Source organism: Neolamprologus multifasciatus, chromosome 14, assembly GCF_963576455.1.
Source record: "Neolamprologus multifasciatus chromosome 14, fNeoMul1.2, whole genome shotgun sequence".
Classification (NCBI taxonomy): domain Eukaryota; kingdom Metazoa; phylum Chordata; class Actinopteri; order Cichliformes; family Cichlidae; genus Neolamprologus; species Neolamprologus multifasciatus.
The window spans coordinates 32,278,351-32,299,455 of record NC_140452.1 but is presented as its reverse complement, the minus strand read 5'-3'; the positions used below and the strand labels follow the sequence as shown (position 1 = coordinate 32,299,455).

The 21,105-nt window shown below is 41.4% G+C and overlaps 1 protein-coding gene and 1 long non-coding RNA gene across 2 annotated transcripts; both read right to left on the bottom strand.

Moving 5' to 3' along the window:
* Positions 1–260: 260 nt before the first annotated feature.
* Positions 261–3,473, bottom strand: LOC146504404 (uncharacterized). The gene is made up of 4 exons (XR_014877948.1): positions 2,707–3,473; positions 2,590–2,616; positions 2,353–2,496; positions 261–2,128 (listed from the first exon to the last, which is right to left on the bottom strand). It is a non-coding gene; the product is annotated as an uncharacterized LOC146504404 (long non-coding RNA).
* Positions 3,474–6,343: 2,870 nt separating this feature from the next.
* bace1 (beta-secretase 1) lies at positions 6,344–20,231 on the bottom strand. Its single transcript, XM_085130572.1, has 9 exons — positions 19,361–20,231; positions 13,712–13,800; positions 13,399–13,615; positions 12,115–12,252; positions 11,456–11,590; positions 11,244–11,345; positions 10,983–11,132; positions 7,949–8,120; positions 6,344–7,824 (listed from the first exon to the last, which is right to left on the bottom strand). The coding sequence occupies exons 1-9, from the start codon at positions 19,670–19,672 to the stop codon at positions 7,586–7,588; spliced, it is 1,554 nt and encodes a 517-aa protein (XP_084986698.1). The 5' UTR covers positions 19,673–20,231; the 3' UTR covers positions 6,344–7,585.
* Positions 20,232–21,105: the final 874 nt, after the last annotated feature.

Here is a 21,105-nt window from a genome sequence, read left to right as displayed (position 1 = left end):
TTGTATTGAAACTGAAAAAAATGATAGTGAAAAACAATTAATTGAAACTGTTTTTTCAGTTTCGATCCATTTTTTTCGGTTTCAATCCATTTTTCGGTTTCAAACCATTTTTTTTTCGGTTTCCAATTCAGCGATCCAGGCCTCCAGAGCTGCATAAAGGCTACATTTATTACAAGTATCATTACTGCTCATTTAAAAAAAACAGAAAGCATAACTCCTTATCCAGAGTCCGAGCGGTCTTCCACAATAATTGGGTTTGACATATCAGGTTAAATAAAGACTGCTGAGGAGCAAGCATGGCTTTGGCCCATCTCAGAGCTCACCCTTGCAGCAGGATAACCATGAAATAAATTTTGCACAGTCTAAGGAATAAATTCTCCTTTGTTGATGAAACACTAGGAAACATTGTGAGGAAACCTCCGTTCTTTTCACTGGTAAAAACTTCAGGTGTAGGAAGGGGCCTCTCCAGAGGTACAACCTCCCTGAGCTGTGCTGCTGACCATGCCCATCGTTTTATGACCACAGTATACTCATCTTATAACAGATGTCAATCCAGCAGATTATCTTTGGCATGTGTTGGACCAGGAGATTTGCAACATGGATGCACAGCTGACAAATCTGAAGCAACTGTGTGATGCTATCATGTCAATATGAAACTAAATCTGTGAGGAATGTTTCCAGGTCTTTGTTGAATCTGCGCCACAAAGAATTAAGGCAGTTCTGAAGGTGAAAGAAGGTCCAAAATAGTACTGGCAAGGTGTAACTAATGAAGTGGCCAGTGACTGTATTTAGTGTCTAGATGTTTTTTCAGTATTTTATTCACTTAATAGAAGGACAGAATACCACATGACTGTGGCCTTGTGTTATACCCTCTCTGCTGCAGTGATGCTGCAGACAAACACAAACATCGTGATCAGACATTTAAGAAGAGCCTCTTGAAGATGAAGGTCTGTGTCTCTTGACCTAAACACATAATCCAGTTAAATCTAATTTATGTTCATCAATGCCCCTCACACTGTAACTTAAAGTAATAAATTGGTTACTGATTAATTACAGAAGTATATTTGTGAGCTTAAAGATGTAAGCCTTGGACCATCGGGATGAAATGTGGTTGGGAAACTTAACAAGCATTAATAAAACTTCATCAGTAGCTCGAGCAAGACCTCAAAACCTTCGCTCACCACGGGTGGTTAGCAGACTGTGGTTGTACCATGCAGCCTAACAACATGCAGTAAATTGCAGGTTACCAGTTGTTAAACGAGGGAAGGGAACTAATGTGTCTGTCACATTACCCTTTTGTCCCAATTCATCCCAGGACTCGATTAAATTGCTGCTCACTTTTTACAGTACTTAAACTGATCAGTAGGACCTGAAACTGCAAACATTCAAACATTCAGGCCAAGTAAGAATCAGCGGGTGAACATATTAATCTTCTAAAGGTTTTTGACCAGGAGGTTAAACTCATACAAATTAGCTTCACCCAGGCTCATGAAAACATTTTCCTGCTTACAGACAGCAGATCATGTGTGACAGTAAGGTTTATATTTGAGCTTCTTGTTCACACAGAACAATTTTTCTTCATTTTTTTAACGATTACCAAAGTCTGTGAATCCCCAAATTGTGCAGTTGTTCTTTTTGCTCCCCCTGAGGTCACTTTCACCATGTGACAAAAACAACACCCCACTGTACACACTCAGGCCACCAGCAACTTTCTAAATCCTCAATAAAAAGCTGACAGGTTGCAATGATGTTCCAAATAACTTATTAAGAAAACAACTAAAGAGACAGAAACTATTATGAAAACTGGTTTATTTTATATCTCCTAGTTTGAAATGAAGCAATAAAAACATGTATAAAGCATCACAAACTGTGGTATTATACAAATGCTTACGTCCTGTCCTGTTGATGCAATGGAGACATCTTCCAGTGACAGTCTTCATCCGTGTGTGTGTGAGGAGGCTCCTAAATCCACCGACACAGAAGTGCATGTTCACAACTCCCTCTGTGCAGGCGGGGTCAGGACCCTCCTCACCCTGGGTGAAGAGGGGTGGTGCTGTGGCCAGTCAGGTATGAAGTGCTGAGAGTGGATCTTTGGTCTTCTGTGCAGCTCTGTCCACTCTCAGCTGCCCTGCAAAGCAATAACACAAGAAAGATGTAATTTTAACACAAAACAGCATTTCCATAGTAGGTAGCTGCAGCATGTTGTTAAAATGCTATTTTAAACTCAACATATACACACAATAACTATAAATAAACTTAGACCTACAGTACTGTAGGACGATGATTTACACCAGCTTTTGGAAGGATTTAGTCTTCAAGACAGTTTGTAGCCAATGTGAGGTGATAACTTACATAGCTGGAACACAGCACCACTTTCCAGTTTGTCATTTGGTCATCCATCCTTCTCATCGGGTTGGGGTAAGGCTGTCTTCTGGGTGGAGCATCTCTCTGTGTTAACGCCGTCTGGAATGCTGGGAGAGGACAAGTGTAAAACACCTGAAGACAAAAAGACAAAGACAAAAGGATGAATTCACAGATCACTGATTTGTTTAATTTACTCTTTTCTTCTTTTATGTGTTTTTACCTTACTTCTGATCCCTTAGCCACAGGCTATACCTTATGTAAAAACAAGAGACTACAGTCAGTTCACGACATCATTTTTAAACCTTTTCTACTTATTTGTGTTGACATTAAGTACAGACTTACCTTTGTCCTGCATGGTGAGCTAGAGCTTGAGAAAAAATATGTAAGTCATTTAAACAGTTACCTGTGATATTAACAAAAATAGAAGTAACAACACCTAAAACACCACTAAGAAAAAAAACAATACATTTCACATGTGTTAGTTAATATTCTTTAAAAGTCAGATATTCTTAGTTAGCTGTGTTACAAACATCACAAGACACAAAGGCTTAACTTAAACTGAAAAAAAAAATGTAAGCGAAAACAAAAAAATTACAGTTTCAATTAATTGTTTATCACTATCAATTTCAATACAAGATTTTTCAGTACATTTATTTCAGTTACAATATTTTTTTCGGTTTCATTTCAAGGTGGCATCGTTCTGATCCCATATATTTGGGCTTACATTGCAGGAGGGAATGTGTAAAAGCACAGAAAAAGTTGTGTACTTTTTATTGTAGATATTGAGAGAAAAACAGGAACCTTTCTGTCATTTCTGTTTCGTTTTTTAAGTTTGAAGATATCATTGTAATACGAGGTGCTTATGTAGTTACTAAATGATTACTGTTTGGTAGTTTTTTTATGTTTAATTATGTTAAATGGGAGATTTCCCTAATATCCTTTGCACACAGCTCTGTCTGTGACCACAGAAGCCCCGTCAACCTCTTCTGTTTGCAAGGGGCAGCCAATCAGAAGAAAGTTGAGCTATAACGGTTTGTTTTAGACAACGGAAGAAATGGAGGGCCACATCAAGGCCAAGAAATATGTAGGGCTTATTTTAAATTACAAATCATGCACACACCTATATATATATATATATATATATATATATATATATATATATATATATATATATATATATATATATATATATATATATATATATATATATATATATATATATATATATATATATATATATTGTGTGAGTAGGTGAAGAGCCTGAGAAGTTTTGTCTTCTACACAAATGGTTGTTTTAAACCTCTACAGCAGAGGTTTGAGTATTGACAAGCCAGGGCCAGGGGTGCAGCAAACACAGTTGTCACAGTTGAATTTGTCACTGTTTTTTCCTCCTTCTCTTTTTCGTTGCATTTTTCTCCCAAGTTGGTTTGAGACTAGGGTCACCTTTTAAAACTGTTTTTTATGCCGGGTTTGTTTTTGGGCTGGTGCAATATTAATCGGGCAATGTGCAATTCCTGAGCTGGGTTCTTACCTTAGGGGAATTAGGTCTTTTAGAGGTGCTCCGTGTGGATTTGCAGTGAATAAGTTTTACTAAGCGTGATTTTAGTGCCACCGATTATTGCCTGAACCAAAACACTTAGTGCATGCGATAAGTGTTGTGTTGGGCTCGTATTTATTTGGGGTGGATTTGTTTCTTTTAAAGCAACGAGCATCTGGGACCGCCGAGGGAGAGCAAGCCCTCAGGTGATAGTTGCACCAATAAGACTATCTTGTGGTCGTTAGTGACCTTTTCCATTTTGATGTTTTAGGCCTTTTGCACACCCTTTGTGTTCTTTTAAAATAATAAATTTTAACATATCTGACTGATATTGACCCTCTTGTCCCGTTTATTCTGGGCTCGTTCCTGTAAGAGCTTTGGGCCTGAAAGTTTGCACAAGTAGTGTAGAGGCCGTTAGCGGTTACTCGGTGGCTTTTACTCGCTACATTATTTGGCGTTGTCGACAGGATCCAGGTCATATCAGTTACGGTGTTTTGTTTTTATGTTAGTGTGGCCCGGTTTATTTTAGTAAGAGTGTTAGAGGAGAGGAGGAAAAACAGTGACATCTTCTACGCTGGGGAAGCAAACGGTTGGGCTGCCCGCGGGGATGATAAACCTCCTTCACCGACTCTATGGACAACATACAGGCCCTCTTGGAGCAGCTGCAGCAGCTAAAAGCAGCAAATGATCAGTTGAGACCAATTACAGGAATGTTCTCCTGTGCCAGGTCCAGTGCCGGGTCCATCTACCGTGCCATCAAATATGAACCCAATAAATGAAGCTACAAATGTGTGTTACGTTTATGCACCTCGGGAACGTAAATGCCCAAGGTTTACTGGTAAATTGTCAGTGGACTTGTTAACTGTTGACCAGTGGGTTGAAGAAGTACGTAGATGCCTGGAGATTAGTCCTATGTCAAGAGCACCACAAGTGATGTTTGTGATGGACCATCTTGATGGCAGTGCTAAATCTGAGGTCTGTTTTCATTAGAGTAGCAGTAGAGACACTCCTGACAAGATTTCTGATATTTTAGTCGAGAACTATAGCTGCACTCAGTCATATGTAGCTGCCCAGCTACAGTTCTTCCAGCGCACCCAGCGAGAAGGGGAATCTCTGCGCGATTACTCTCATGCCCTTAAAACTTTAATGGACACTGTAATCTGTAAGACACCAGGTGGTATTCCAAATTCTGATATATTGCTAAGGGACCAGTTTACTGAACATGTCCATGATATGCTGCGCAGAAAGTTGAAACAGCGGGTCCTTCAAACACCAGACATGTCCTTTCTTGCCCTACGCAGTATTGCCCTTAAGTGGGCTGATGTAGGTAGGCAGGGAGGGAAAACTAGGTCCCGAGCCTATTCTTGTGATACAAACTGTCAGGTAGTAGAGGGAGTTAATGCAGAGATGCATGCAGTCACCGCTAGGCCTAATGACATTCTACAGATAAGAGTGCCTTCGAAAACAACAGGTTCAGTTGGATACGCTCATGAAGCAAATGTCCATCCATTTTTCACAGCCCTCTCAGACTGGACTAACCCCGACCCCTCCCACAACTAGGCCTTTTCGTTTCCAGGCAGATGGAAAGCCAATTTGCCATCGGTGTGGTTGGGCTGGTCATATTGCCAGGTTCTGTAGGGTAAAACATCCAGCTATAAAGAATAGTGGTGGGTCTCATGCTGATGCACATGTACAAAGTCAGGTTGTGGAACAAGGCCCTGTGTCTCAGCCATCGGGAAACTAGGTCCCTCTGGTGCAGAGAGCCAGGCATCAGGAATAGGGTTTACAGGCACAGCTGAAGTTGTTATGGAAGATCCCTCTCGATTAATTGGGAATAGTCCAGTGGTGGAAATAGAAATGGGAGGTGTTATAGTCCCCTGTCTTTTGGATACTGGGTCCATGGTCACCACTATTCGAGAGAGTTTCTTTGAGAAGCACTTCAGGTCGCAGGGGGTGGGGCATTTAAAAAAAATGCCAATGGTTACGCCTCAGGGCAGCTAATGGGTTGAAAATCCCCTATATAGGCTACATGGAGCTTGATGTGACTGTTTTTGGTGGTTTTCAAGAAAAATGGAGAGATTAGGCTGTGTGTTGATTACCGTTTGCTTAATGCCAAGACACGGAAACATGCTTATCCATTACCCCGTATTGAGGAGTCATTAGATGCCCTGACGGGAGCACAGTGGTTCTCTACATTGGACCTTGCAAGTGGGTATAATCAAGTACCAGTGGCCGAGAAGAAGAATGTTTTAGGCCTTTTGCAAACCCTTTGTTTTCTTTTAAAATAATAAATTTTAACATATCTGACTGATATTGACCCTCTTGTCCCGTTTATTCTGGGCTCGTTCCTGTAAGAGCTTTGGGCCTGAAACTTTGCACAAGTAGTATAGAGGCCGTTAGCGGTTACTCGGTGGCTTTTACTCGCTACATATAGACAACACATTTTCCAGTTACAATTAGTATTTTATTGGTTCAACAGTGCTGCCAGCGCCTGGCAGATAAATAAACAGTTCTGAGTTGACCTATTTACACCTTGTTCAGAGACGATACAAACAGTCCCTTATAGACATAGATAGTGTTCTTTAGTGTATAACATACGTTGGGCTGGTATCTTCGTCCAAGCATACATGTATGGTCCCCCTTGAAAGATGTGGTGAGTGATTCAGTTTGTGTTTGTGGAAAAAAAGCCCTATAAAGTCTTGGTTTGTTTGCTTGTCACGTGTTCTTGTTACATGTGGAAATCATCAGATGGTGCAGCAGTCATATGCGGGGGTATAAGCTCTGTGTGTTTTGTGTGTGTCCGCGCAAATACATGATCTGGAATGCACAACCTTTATGTACAGTAGATAAATTGAAGCCATCAATATAATAAGAAAAAGTGACATCTGCTGTGTTCAGTAGTCTCAGTTTCACACGAAGCAAAACCGATTTTTATACTTTAAATATAACGTCTGATATTTCATCAAATTAGCCACGTTATGCATACTTGTTTTGCATTGCAGGATTCATTTGCTGGCATATGTAATTTCATTGGCGCTATTATCATGTTTCCATTTTTGTTAAACCTCTCAGTACACTTCTCACTTACAGTACAGCTGCGCACATCTACAGGCATGCTCACATGTATCAGACTCGTCTCATTCACTCTAAGCCGCAAACAGAACATCTATACACACACACACACACACAGTGACCAGTTCATATGTCCATATGTTTACATTATCTCCATCCAGTACTCTAATCTGGCGTGATTTTCTTCATTAAAAGTGTTTTAATGTTTCTAAATGCGCTTTCCTCTAGTTCCAAATGTTAAGAGACAAACCTTTCCAAATTACAAAACAAATCCATTGTTGTGATTTATTTATATACTATTTATAATCATTATTCTTTCATTTCACATTTTCCTGCATCTGCTCTCTATAGCCATGCTGATCTGCATAGGTAGCTCAAACAGGCAAAGTTGATGCTGATGAAAACGGCTTTTTCGTAACGGCTCTAGTTATCCTTGCAAAACACTTGAGAGCAGCAAGGCTGTCACCATTTTCTTTAGTTAACGTTAGCTGAAAAATCTTTTCAAAGCTCCTGTTTTAACAGCACCGACATTTTAAAACACTTTTTAACCACAGTCCATGTTTATCCTGCCTTTCAAGCACATGTCTTTATATGACCTCCACGTCTTCCCTTTCACTTTAGGAGCGATATGTCGTCAGCAAAGTCCCCGTGTGGGTGCAGGCAGCGGGCAAAGCGCCACTGGCACACCATGAGACACAGCGGCAGCATGAAGAGAGCGCAGATGCCCGCCATGATGTAGGCGATGGTCATAAGGGTGGACTCGTCCGTCTGGGGGATGTTGTAGCCGCAGTCCTCCAGGTCGACCCCGTGGAACGGACCCTCCACGGAGGCTGTGCGGAACTCATCGTGCACTAAAAAAAACAAAACAGAATTGTATGTAGTCAAGAAACAGAACAATACTACGTACATTTCTTCTGCCTCCTTCTCTTTTCTCCCATTTTTTTCTCTGTCATCCCTCCATCCCCTGCTCCTCACCATGGCAGGTGCTAACAGCAAATCCGATGCGTTTCTTCTCGCGGTCAAACACCACGTAGAAGCCTTCCATGATGACGGCGCCCATCACTGTGCCGGTGCTGGACTGGGACACAGCAAACTTGTAGCAGTCCTCCTGAGCAGAGGCCACGTCTTCCACTGGACGCAAGTATTGCTGCATACAAAAGAAAAAAAAAAGTAGAGTCAGACACCCAGCATCAGGCATGCACAGCCCTTGTGTAATCACCATTACTTCATTCTTAAAATACACCACCATGTAAGATTTGCAAATCACTGCATGTTGTTGTTATTTACTCTTTACAAAACATCTCAGCTATTTTGTAACAGCGTTTGAGGACACGGTAAAGAAATGAAAACGATATTGTGCCTTCATTGCTAAAAGCGGGTCACCTGGCTTATTGTTAGGTGGTCGCTAGGCAACATGATGAAGTAATACATCATCCATAATTCAAAATTTTTGGATATAAATTCGATGTCATTGTCATGAAATTAAAACAATGCTATGCTTTTATAAGATGTTAGAGGTGCATAAATATTAAAAATATGGGCAACACCCAGCGCTACCCCTCAGCCTCCCAGTAGATGTACTGATGGTACCAATTACATTCTTGAGTTATCGGATTCAAAAAACATCTTAGTATGTGATATAGATAAAAGCCTTCAGGGGCCTAAGATGTACCCGTATGTCAAGCCTGGTTGCTCAACTCCTGCATGTGTAGGAGGAATTCACAGGCAAAGAGACATAGAGTTTGTGCATCATGCTCAGATATTGCAATGTCAGAGTGCTAGATGAAGCTAAACGAGAGATAGCAGCGATGCCTCCAGAAATCATGACAATGGTATAAAATGTAGAAAGTATTTTTTTCCTACTGACATAAACAAAATCAATCTGCAGAAAGAAATGTCCGTGTAGAAAATAGTTCCCAAACCAAAGTGCTCACAACTGCTCACAACTAGACGGTAGTAACCAGACCGAAAAGCAGCGCACATTTCAGTGCTTCATTTCGGTGCTTTTTTTTCCCTGAGCTGCGATACACTTCAGATTCTAGCCAATCATTTTACCTTTCCAAGGATAGTAGGCGGGCCCAGGTACGTACGTTCTTTTAAAGCAGAGCTACAGATTAAAAATGCCCAAGGCGAAGTCTGGCTGTACTTTACAGCAAAAGACGCAAACTCAGCAGCCTGTAACAAGTGCTTTAAGGTGACACTGTGCAAAGGAGGTAACACAGGAATCTGATGAAACACCTGGCGACACAGCTTTTTTTAAAAGCCGAGAAATGCACCGTATTTGATAACTTGCTGCAAGACCTCACACCGAGCACATCTACTGCAGGTGTGGTGGCTGTTATCAGACACGAAGTTAGCAACATCCCTGAAAAACCCGAAGAGGAGAGTCCTGGCCCCTAGCCCTGCTAGTGTAGCAGCAGGGCTGCTACCTTCTTCTCTGGGTCAGTAGCTTAATGTTGTTTGTGTGTAATTCACGTTGAGTAGGCTAACCACGTTATTAAATTAATGCATGTAAGGTGAACTAGCAAACATCATCATAGCTACATGCGGCTGTCTTCTTGTTTGATGTCAGATACTCCCTTCACCCTGGCCAAAAAGGCTAAAATGACCAAAGAAAAAGTGGAAAACAGTTAAACATGAGAGGTTTTTAGACAAAGTTTGTGTTCTCCATTCTTTGAGCACCGTTTAAGCACCGGCACCGTTTCAAAAGTACCGGTTTGGCACCGGTATCGGATAAAACCCAAACGATACCCATCCCTACTTACAACAAGGTTTGTGTTTTGAGTAACTTGGTTACTTTTTTTTTATACAGAGACTAGAGAGCTCACTAAAATACCCATATCACCCTAATTTCTCATTGCACAGTTTTATTCTTGGAGCCTGTTAGAGTAGCTTTGCATGATTCATAGTGGGAAATAATCCTTATTTATCTTGTATCGGGCCTTACTGAAGTGCCCTCAGCTGCCTGAAACAAGCTGTTTTAGCTTTATTTAAGTCAACCTCCTTTTCAGTGGCTGCCCCTGGGAAACACAAAAGCTGACCGTATGATTTTTTTGGCTCATAGAGTTTGACTGTACATACACTAACCTCACTAACCGGACTTGTTTAATAATATGAACATCCTGGATATAACGCCACACTAGACTGGTAGCAGATATTGTTTGCTGATCAGTACTGAGCTATGACCTAGAATCAATGATGTAATTGCAAAGCTGTCCACTAGAGAGCGATCATATGTTTTCATATTTAAAGGATCTTATTCAGAACAAATAACAATCAGATTACAGAGGCAGATTTTTCCAGCTCAAGTGTTCCTGTATATCCAGTTGTTATAGCAAAGTCATTCACTGTATTATACCTGCTACAGACATTCAAACAGAGGGACACAAAGTAAAATAAATAAGCTTTTCATTTTTCTGACAGTATCAAGGTCACAACCCACTCAGATATTAATTGCAGTGAATTTTTCTTTGAAATCTCAAATTCTATTAATCTCGTCACCATCAAGGTCTGTCTGAGCGGCTTCCAAATTATAAAAAAACAACAAAAAAAGAACGTTGAATGACTTTTTAAACCTTTAGAAAATATATTCAAAGGACATTCAAACGTGCTCTTTTCTTTTGTCACGGTTTCTAGCTGTGCTTTCATTCCATGAGGAGTGGAACTGCATATATTGGTGTGTTTGCTCTGACCACAGTTTTTGTACTGTGCAAAGTCCAAATGAAAGTTAAAACTTTTCACTTACTGATGAATACACGGTGTCGAGACCTCATACAGTGTACGCCATGCTAACTACATTCTTGCATAACTGCATCTTGCACCAATGATGGAAATGAATAACATTTTTAAATGTAATCCTCTTATCAAAAGATCTTACAAAATAACATTTAATTTCACGACACCTGGAGAGAATTCAAGGTTGAGCAATACAGCTTTATGTCCCTGACCCTTCTAAAACTCCAGCTTTATAAAATTATACTCAGATCCAGAGCGAGACCGCTGTGACTACCTGCGGCAGGATGGAGATTCTGAAGGACTGGTTACGGACTTCGCTCATCAGGTAGAGGGAGATGACAGGGAAGATGTGCCAGGGCGTGGTGCCAGCCTGCCAGCACACCAGCTGCTCCCCGAGCCAGAACCCAGAGGGAAACTGCTCAGTCTGAAAAATCAGGGTCGGAAGGACATTAGTTGGTTCTCATAATCCACTCAGTACAAACCAGACGACCAGGGCGGTGATATAAACGCGATGGTACATTATAGTAGTACTGACCGAGGAAGCAGCTTCAATAGCTTTGACTGCAGCCTGGAATACTTTTCTAGGCAGTCGAAGGTTGGTAGTTCCACTGTCCACAATGCTCTTATCGTAGTTGTACTGTAGAAGACAGTGACACGGTCAGGCATATTTCAAATTTCTTACACATCCTTTATTAGTCTGTTTGTGGTTTCTTTAGCTTTGGTAGGAATCTACCTATCGAGCCTCACCTCTTTACAGTCCATGTTCAGGTCCTGTCCGTTTACCTCAATACGTACGATGATAACCTCATAGTACCACTCCCTGCGGATGGGTGTGTACCAAAGCTCTCCCACATAGAGTGATGGATCCACACCTCCAATGATCTGAAAGCAAGAGGAATAATAGAGTCCAATCCGGCCTAACACATGTGCACTAGTACCTACTCAACTCTGCTTGCCTTTTCTCGGTTTTTAGGGTTGTCCATTTATGCCCTGTCCAATCTGAGTCCATCTGAAAATGTGACGTCAGCAGACTGCATGTCACCAATTGGCTAGTCATTGGCGTCACTCGATGAACCATGAGAGCGTCTTCTTCACGAAAATAAACCACCATTTTTGAAACCCGGCAACGAGGGCAATGGTTACGTGAAAAACCCCATGTGGTACCTGAATCTGACAAACAGCCATATACTGAGAAGCAGGTATACCATCGCCTCAACGTCCCCCACTGTTGTCTTGTGTTTGTGTTAGATACAAATGAAGTCACAGGAGTTTCGGGCGTGTTGCTATAATGACCCATGAACATTAGGTGGTGCTCAATTGTAATGGAAAACGACCGAAACCAAGAAGAGTTGAGTCGAGTCTAGCCGAGTAGGTACGAGTGGAAAAGAGCTATAAGTGTTTCTCACCATGCTTCCGCCAACTGTAGCGCTGCCCAGGGAGTAGTTTTGTGTGAAGCCTGCACCACACAGCTGGAGAGAGAAGAGGTTGGGGACAGGAGTCTGGCGAACCAAAGAGTCAAAGAAAGGCTCCAATTTCTCATCAGGCTGGAAGGAAACACAGACAAATAAGTCCAGAATAGAACCGGGAATCACACCATAGCTACAGATTCAATACTATCATGATATAAATGGTATATCTATACAGCAATGATTATAAAGAATAATCATCTACCACACATGACATCATCTGTGTAACCGGACCCTAAAAAAGGAAAGATGCAAAAACTATGTGTTGACTGCACTGTGGTGCTAATGTACATGTGTGTTCACTGTTTTCTCATTTTAATAAAGTTCAGTATTGTAATTTTTTAGGTAAATGTTTCAATAAAAATGTTAATACTTGGTACCTCTGTATAAATAATGTTTGAGAGGATGCAATGAAATATATTGCCGGGTCAATATTTTGTCCCGTCCCAACCTGCTTTCAGTTTCTTAAATATCCTCCTCCTGACACATCAGCAGTTCTGCTGTCTAATCACATATTGCTTTTCTGCAGATGTCAGTGTGGCAGTTATTATGCCAGTAGGTGTAAGTGTGATACAGGATTCAAAGTCCAAGGTCTTTCCTTGGACTTTGAATCCACTTCCATGTTCTGTGGAAATTGTGGCTGAAAACATGAACAAGTGAACCTAATTCAGACCACTGTCACAGCCCCAAATAATTACATACTCAACACACCCAAACACCTTACTGTCACGAATAAAATATACTTACTTTTTATTGTATCATAAAGTGGCCATTTATGCCGTATGTAATAAAACTACACTGATCTTTGACATCTGAGTAACAAAATCGAATCACATGTTTAGGTTTAAATTGAATGAACCAATTTTTTTTCATCACCAGTTCAATAGTTTCTTGATCTTTTACTAGATTAGTAGCATCACTTACCCACATCTGATACTGTGCCGCTTGGTCACATGCTCTCACTAATTTCCACAAGAGCTGAATATAGATGTATGACGTGATAATAAAATCTATTTTGCATGTCCTCACATTCATTTGTTCTCCTTTATAATTTCATCACATGTCACTTTTAAGTAAGTGTATTAGCAGTCGAGACATAATCTAACTTCTAGCCCTAACTTTAATCTGTTAGGCTGCTTTGGATAATGGCATTTGTAAGTGTCTTGTAACGTTTGAATTGAGATTTTCTTTTCTCATATTTTGGAAAGGCAGAGTGATTCTTACCCGGGCTATATCAGCATAGGCAAGCCCCAGGATTCCCTCCCAGTTAGATCCATTGATAAAGAAGCGATCCGACTGTGTGATTGCAGCAATATTGGCGCGCAGCGTGGCGTTAGGTCCATGCGGGACTGAGACTAGGTCGGTGCCCAGCTCTCCTTCCCAGCGTCCCTGTGTGTAGGGAACGTACACACTCCTACCCAGGTCGCGGTACGAGGTGGAGCTGTTAATGAACAAGGGGCAGGATTTGTTTTACTCTCCTCCAGCCTTCATAAAATGTTTCCGAACAACTTCTATATCTGACTGAGTCTCTACTCACAGCGATCGATGGTAGTATCTGCGCAGGAAAGGATGAGCAGCCGCCCCGACTGCAAAGTTACTGCTTCCAGTATCCACCAGGATATTCAACTGAATGCAGGAAAGCAGAGAGAGGGATTTATTAAACACATACCACAAGCTTGTAAAACAATATTACGTTTGCTGTCTACAATCGATAACATCAATATTTTATAGATAGTTTAAAGTCTTACAGGCTGTAATTAGCCTCATCTCTAACTGACTTTCATTTTTCACCTCAGGAATTTACTGTACACATCACTCTATTGTTGTAGTGTCCTGTGGTGCTTCCTCTTGACCTGAATGTCCTTCTCTGTCCCCTCTCTGTCTCCACTCCAACCCTCCCCTCCTCTCAGGTTGCCCATTCTACTCCCCGTCTCCTCCTCTTCTGTCAGCATCTCTAATGCAAGTATCGTATTTTGCGTAGTCGGTCAAAACAGTTAGTAAAAGTATGAATGGAGCACCGCGGCAGACAGCGAGGAGAAGAGAAATAAGCCACGTCTGCCTCATATTAATTATGTAAAATACTACACGATCATTTACAACTATGCATGACTGTGCACCCCATGTTGCACAGCACCATTTCTGACTGCATTTTATTGATAAATGAGAAATTCAGAGAAAGACCGAGACTTCAGCTGAGAGCAGAGACAGAGTGGCACAGAGAAACCCAAACAGATGAACACACAGGCAGACACTGAACCAACAGCAAGCTGTTCAATAATGGATTGGCTCTTTAAATATCCAGAGAAGTGCTGGAGTCTCAAGGGCCAGCACTGAAAGCCCAGAATAAATCCTGACTGTCTCTCTTACCAACACACACACACACATACATACACACACAGAGACATACATATGTTCACATCACTGACATCCACCTGTACTCTCCCCAAAAACACGGTCAGCCATATTTATGTACGCACCCTGTCCTCCTTTCTTGGAAAGAAATTTGCTGACTACACTTTATAGGTCTGAATCTTTCACACACGCATCCTGAGTCACCGAGATGTGCGCGGGGCCACACACACAAGGATCCCAAATGCCGAAAGCCACTGCATTCTGACACACTGAGACCTCATGCCTCTCCCTGCACTCTCTCTATCTGTCTTCCTGTCCTCTCTGGCAGAGTGCCTGTCTGTTCCATCCATTATACACCCTTCCCCCTTCATCATGGAGGAGAAATCATTTAGCAGTTACGAGAACAGAATGCAACCTACATTCTGTTTTTGAAAGTTACTGTAAATGGATCAGGGTCATTTCCGCAACATTACTTCTAATAAATAAATGTAAAGTGTCTCCTTCGTGTCTCTGTATGTGCTCATTAAAATTCAAGACCATTTGGCCAACGCTGACCAAATGATTCATCTAGTGCTCTGAGTTATAGTGCCACTCTTAATCTCTAACACATATAAACTGACTATCTACATCCAAAGGTTTATATACTCTATAGTTTACTTCTTGAAGTTGGCTCTGAGGATCTCCAGGGGTGTGTGACTGACAGTCAAAACAAAACAAACTTGTTATGAATAATTTTTGTTTTAATAACTACCAAAATGCAATTAAAAATGCATTTTGTACGCATTATTCACATACACATTATTATTGGCCCGGTAGCAATTCTGACATGACTGTCAGCAGAGATGTTACCAGAACACATACCTGTACATTTCCATACCAAATTTCTGAGAACTTTTTTCAGTACCACAGGTACCATAGCCAGCATTTGTAATGAATAGGAGAAATAGTTTTGCTACTTGGATAATTGATACTAAATACTACAATCAGATTAGATACTCATTTGCAACAGTAGCATCTTCCTCTCCTCTAGCTGAGAAACAACTGCAGCTCTGCAGACCAGCACAATGCCCCTCCCCTCACTAGCAGCTGAACGTGTGAACAGCAGCACAACAAACTTTGATGAAGCATCTTAAAGACTATCACCCGTTTTTTTTAATGAGGAATTTCAAGAGATAAGTACGGAGCCCCGCAGGGGACATCGGAGAAAAAAAAATTAAGACAGACTTTTGCGAGATCTCGCGAAGGTTTTGCGAGATCTCGCAAAACAAACTCGGGTTCTCGCAAAACTTTTGCGAAATCTCGCAAAAGATGAATTCCAACAATGGCGGCAGCTACTTAGTTGTAATATTACTCTTTCTGGGTCACAAAATAAACTTTCAAGATATTTTGAGGCGTGAATGTAGTTGTGTAAACGTCAGATATCTGCTCGGTTTATAAGACAAAAGTGCTCCGACGTTTCTGACACCCACCATCTCGAAGCTAACGGGAGTTTGAGACCTACTACAGCCGGGAGGAACACCGCTCTCCCGGCACATTGTGCCTCGACCTCCCGGTCGGCTTCGAGCTGGCGGCCTCCGAAGAATGCGGCTAAAACTTTTGTGAGATCCCGAGTTAGTTTTGTGAGATCTCACAATCTTAATAACCCACATTAAGATTACAGGATAACAGCTATTTGTGTTTGAAAGTCTTATGGTTCAAGTCCCTGACTGAAGCTGAGACAAGTCCACCAGCTGCCACAAATATCAGCAATCAAAATATGGTACCAAGTCACCAGAAGGAAATTAGGAGGGAATTTTTCTCTTTGTGGCATCCAAAATGATAACACACATATATATAGTCATTTCCTGGGTATCGGAAACAAGTTCGAAATTCAATTAGCATGACAGATAATTAATCTGAACTCTTTCAGACCATTGTGGTGCTTTGATGGCTTTTGGAACACACACATATGCTTTGTTTTTAAAAACTTAACTTTTGGCAAATGAAAATAATTAAGGATTTTCCTGGTTCTTGGCTGTCATCAAATCATGTATTAAATGTTGCAGAAATGTGTGGCACTTTGTTCCGTGTATAACCTTGCAAACAGACGATATCAGATTAGTTTGCAGAACTTAGCAGTGCTACCAGCACTAGCATTGGTTTCTTCCATGCTAGCATCCACTGCTTGGGCTGTAGATTGCAACTTGTACAGTTTATTGGTGCAGCTTTCTAGGATTTGCTGATAAATTTAGCACTTAGGATAATCAGATGTCAATACTCCTCCTGAGTTAGCGGGTTCCAGAAAACAGGATTTATTTTTGGTTCTTAGGGAGATAGATAATCATTCAGGTACCACCAGCAAAGCCAAAGAATTTTTTTGTGTGTGCTTAAAAACACTACAGCAGCACGTTCATGAAGCCTGGTCAGTGTTCTGTGTACGCCTTATTTGACGAGTCACAAATACACAACAGTGGCTGTACAAATTAAAAGTTTAAAGTATTAGCACGGTTTACATTTAGTGCCACCATCTTGGATTGTTGGGGACGTTCCACAAAACATTTACAACTGGGAACTCAAAATCTCTGAATTCCAACCTGTTCAGGATTGCAGCATTAATGATATGTTACTAATGTACCTAAATATGATCTGTGCAGATGTTTCCAAAGAGCTGAAGTTGTGTTTGAGCATAACGAAGTTGTTTCTGTTCTGGATGTAGTTTGTACTTTCCCATCGGACTCATCCATTTGTGCAATAAAAATAATGTCGGTATTTAACCGTTAATAGATGATTTATTGGCTTATAATCTGTTAAACATATGTCAAACATATCTCTCGTGAATGATGTCTCAATATTCCAAGTATCAACAAGGATTTTCCCACATTTTAATCAAAGTGTGATGACAGTTTTTAGGTTCTTTCCAAATGTTCCCAGACCTGTATATAAAAGATTAAAGCAGCTACTATGAAGTCACCCACTGAGGCTTCATAACAAGACTTTTCCGTGTGTTTTTCCACCTTGATAATTTTGCTTTCTAACTGTGACAATGACAATAATTTTACAAAATTAACTTAATATTTTACTCATTAAGACATTACACTAGTGACAGAGCCGATAAACTCATCAGTGTTTTCTGATGTTGCAGAGCAAGAGAGACAAGGATCCCCACAGACTACACAGCTGGATGTCAAGTTTGCAACCAGAGGAGTCGCCCCCTGGTGACCTCTAAAAAGATTGCAGATTTAAAGTAAGTCTTCCCTGGGTTCACTTTTCAGACTCAGAGCTACGTCCACACCACGCAGATGAAAAAATCTTTGAGAATTAGAAGCTTTATAAACAAAACCTTTATCTATCTTAAAAATTTCTAAAGTTAGTTAAAACACATTTTTATTTCATACCTCAGAGAATTAAAGGCAGGGGAAAGAAAAATGGTGGCTACAGTTTTGACGAGCTTTCAACAAAATTGGATTTTGCCCTTAAGTGAATTCATATTGATTATCCTCAGGTCAGGGGCCATCTAGCTGGTCGTTACCAGGGTGACAGTGATTTTTTTGGCATGATCAGGCTCAAAAGTAAAGGGACACCCTTTTGATTCATAAAGAATTTATGATAGATAACAAACTAGAAGACTGGCTTTTTAGTTAAAGTTATTTATATTACAGAAATGAAAGTAAATAAAAGTGTTCTGTGGGTGGTTACCTCACTGAGCATTTAACACCTCTAAATTTTGGATGCTCTTTCTTACTTCCACGGCTACATATCAAAGGTCACTGTTTTTGTTTTCTTTCTATTTTTTAGAAGGTTATGTCTGCAACACAAAGATTCAGAAAATGCCAACAAACAGACTCTGACGCATTCCTCAAATTACAATCAATATATTTTTTTGAAGACAGATTTCCTGCACGGCTTCCTATATTTCACTTAACGTCAGACTTTGGCTTCATGCGCTGAAAGATTAGAATAATGAATAAATAACAATCACTCCAGCCACCAACACACAGTGTTGCCTGTCAGTGCTGACTGGCCTCTGCTGCCGGGGACTGATCTGCAGCAGACAGATCTCCTTCTCACCCTCTGTCTCTCTCACTGACACAGGAAGAATCAGTGGCAAAGTGACACCTCCGCTTAGCACCTTCGGCCTTCCATCTCCCTCACCATCTCATTGCTTTTGTTTCCTGAAAGCTGCCTGTCTGACTTCCACGTCCTCCCTCTGTAACACACACACACACACTTGTTTCTCCTTTCTCTTCTTCCACTCTCAAACTCCCACTTTCTTCTCTTTGACCCTTGTCCCTCTGTTTATATTCTTCTGTCCTTGTCACCCCACTCCATCTTTCCCTTTTTCCTCCTTCTCTCTTGGCAGATCCTCTCATTCCATCTCTCCCTCCGTGCTCGTCCTTTGTGTGCCAGCCTGTACACCGCAGCTGCACCCAGCTGGCAGTCCTCACTCTGCAGAATTAATGGTTCCATTATCTGCCCGTATCATTCAGTCCTTTCTCACACTTTCACAGGGATTCACACACGTACTCTAACAAAGACTATATATATGAGCATATATGCTGACACACTGATGCAACACTAAGGTGACTGTGTAATACAGATAACATCACAGGGTATATCTTGTGCCAATTGATAACCCTGGATCCAATGATAATTTCAAGCTGGTTTCGCCTGATAGGTCTGAGTACTCTTAAAGGATGTTTTAAGGATAAGATATTGATTTTTTGGGTGTGCCTGGTGTTAATTACATTGATTTTCTTACAGTGGGTGCGTGTTCATTGGTTAAAAAAGTGATGAGATACACACTGAGGAGTCAGGGGACATCAAATCAATTACTCTTTGTGAATGAAACCTCTACCTTTTGCGGAGGAGAACCCACGGCCATCTCCACGTAGTATCCCTGGCCAGACTTCCCACGCAGGTTATCAATCATGTCCACGAAGCTGATACCGCCCGCTGGCGCTCCTCTCCGCCTGCGCGCAGGGCTCCGGCTCGCGGAGGCGGCAGGTGGCAGCGGCGGTGGTTGTTCGCCGCGAGCACCTTGCCGCAGTGGCACGCGGATGGCTAGAGACAGGCCCGAGGAGTTGGGGGCGGTTTGACCGCTGCTGAGCAGACATAAAGTCGTCCATATAAATATACCCGTTAACCAGCGAGGCTGTAACGTGTCCATGGTGAAACCGGGTAAAAGTTTTGATTTTGTCGTGTTCAAGTCTGACTTAACGACACTCGCTTCAGTTTGACATCCAGTCCGCAGCAACCCAGGGGGAGAGCTCAGGTGGTGAGGATGCTAAGATGACGGCTAAAAGCATGATGGCAGTTAAACCACAAACACGAAGAGACGAGGTCACTCTGCGTTCACTCCTGTTTTCTTCATGTTAAATGACACGTCGGGGGGGCATACCCCAAAAAATGTCAGACTACAACAACTAGCATAAGTAATAAATCAAATAGCATAAAATAAGAAATAATAATGAATCGCCCTCACAGCTGATCCAGGCAATCCTCGGTGTCACCGACGCGTAAATTACAGTCTGTGCCTCCGTGAGCCAACAAACTGCAGGCCTGCGTAGTTCCGTCCGCGCATCTTCGTGTCAAACGACATTCACCGCTGACAGGCAGGGCGGCCGGCAGGCTGCCATAATCCGCATCCTTCCCCCTGCCCGACACGTTATCTCTGTTCTCCGCCTTCAAGTCTTTCACCTCCTCCTCCTCCATCTACCCCTCTGCATCCATCAGAGCTGCAAGAGCGCGAGCATCACCTCCGTCAAGTTAGCTTACATAACCACACCATTTCCTCTAAGACTTTTCAAAATAAAACGAATTACACCGATTACGCCTGCATAAGCAAAAAAAAGCATGAAAGGCCCACATTTTTACCCCAATGGGTTATAAAATTAGACGGCACTGATTATTTGCAGCACTACACATTGACGGTCACACATCACGTGTCAAACCACTGCAGAAGTCTTGGAGTATACGCCTTTCTTAAAGAGGATTTAACTTAAAACAAGGTTGTTAAAAAGGAGCTCCCTGGTTTACAGTACTTTTTTTTATTTTTTATAATTCCTTAGTTTTCAGTTTTACAACAGAAAAGGTTACACTTGGTTCCATTTAAATTAAATCGCTCTTGCTTCCTCGACATTTTTTTTCTGTATAGCCTGTAATGCTTTCATATCGTCTTTTATTCTGAAGCCGCGGTATTGTAGGTCTCGCAGGTTGTTTGGAAACTGTCCCTAAGAAACATTGCATCCTGGGGAATGTAGTTTTCACCAGTACTCCCTTGCAAATCACGAGGCATCAGTTCCAATATCAGAAACACACCAAACATTCATACAAAATTTCAGGGTGCTTTTTTATTATCTCAGACAACAAACAGATGCATTACAAACGTTGTACACGATTTTATAAATATTGCTATGGAGACGAACTATAACTGCATAGATAACTATAACTGTATAACTGCGGCGTTAACACACTTAACTACTATGTCCTTGAAGTGCTTGAATGGTATTATTCACAGTGTTTGATTGGATTTTATGTTGCATCCATCCATCCATCCATTCGCTTCCGCTTATCCTTTTCAGGGTAGCGGGGGGCGCTGGA

Excerpts from the sequence above, each read along its gene's own strand:
- bace1 (XM_085130572.1), bottom strand. The coding sequence starts at position 19,672 with ATGGACACGTTACAGCCTCGCTGGTTAACGGGTATATTTATATGGACG. Across the intron at positions 13,801-19,360 it reads TGGGTTCTCCTCCGCAAAAG|TTGAATATCCTGGTGGATAC; the intron begins GTAGAGGTTTCA and ends TCCTGCATTCAG. Across the intron at positions 8,121-10,982 it reads GAATCTCCATCCTGCCGCAG|CAATACTTGCGTCCAGTGGA; the intron begins GTAGTCACAGCG and ends TTTTGTATGCAG.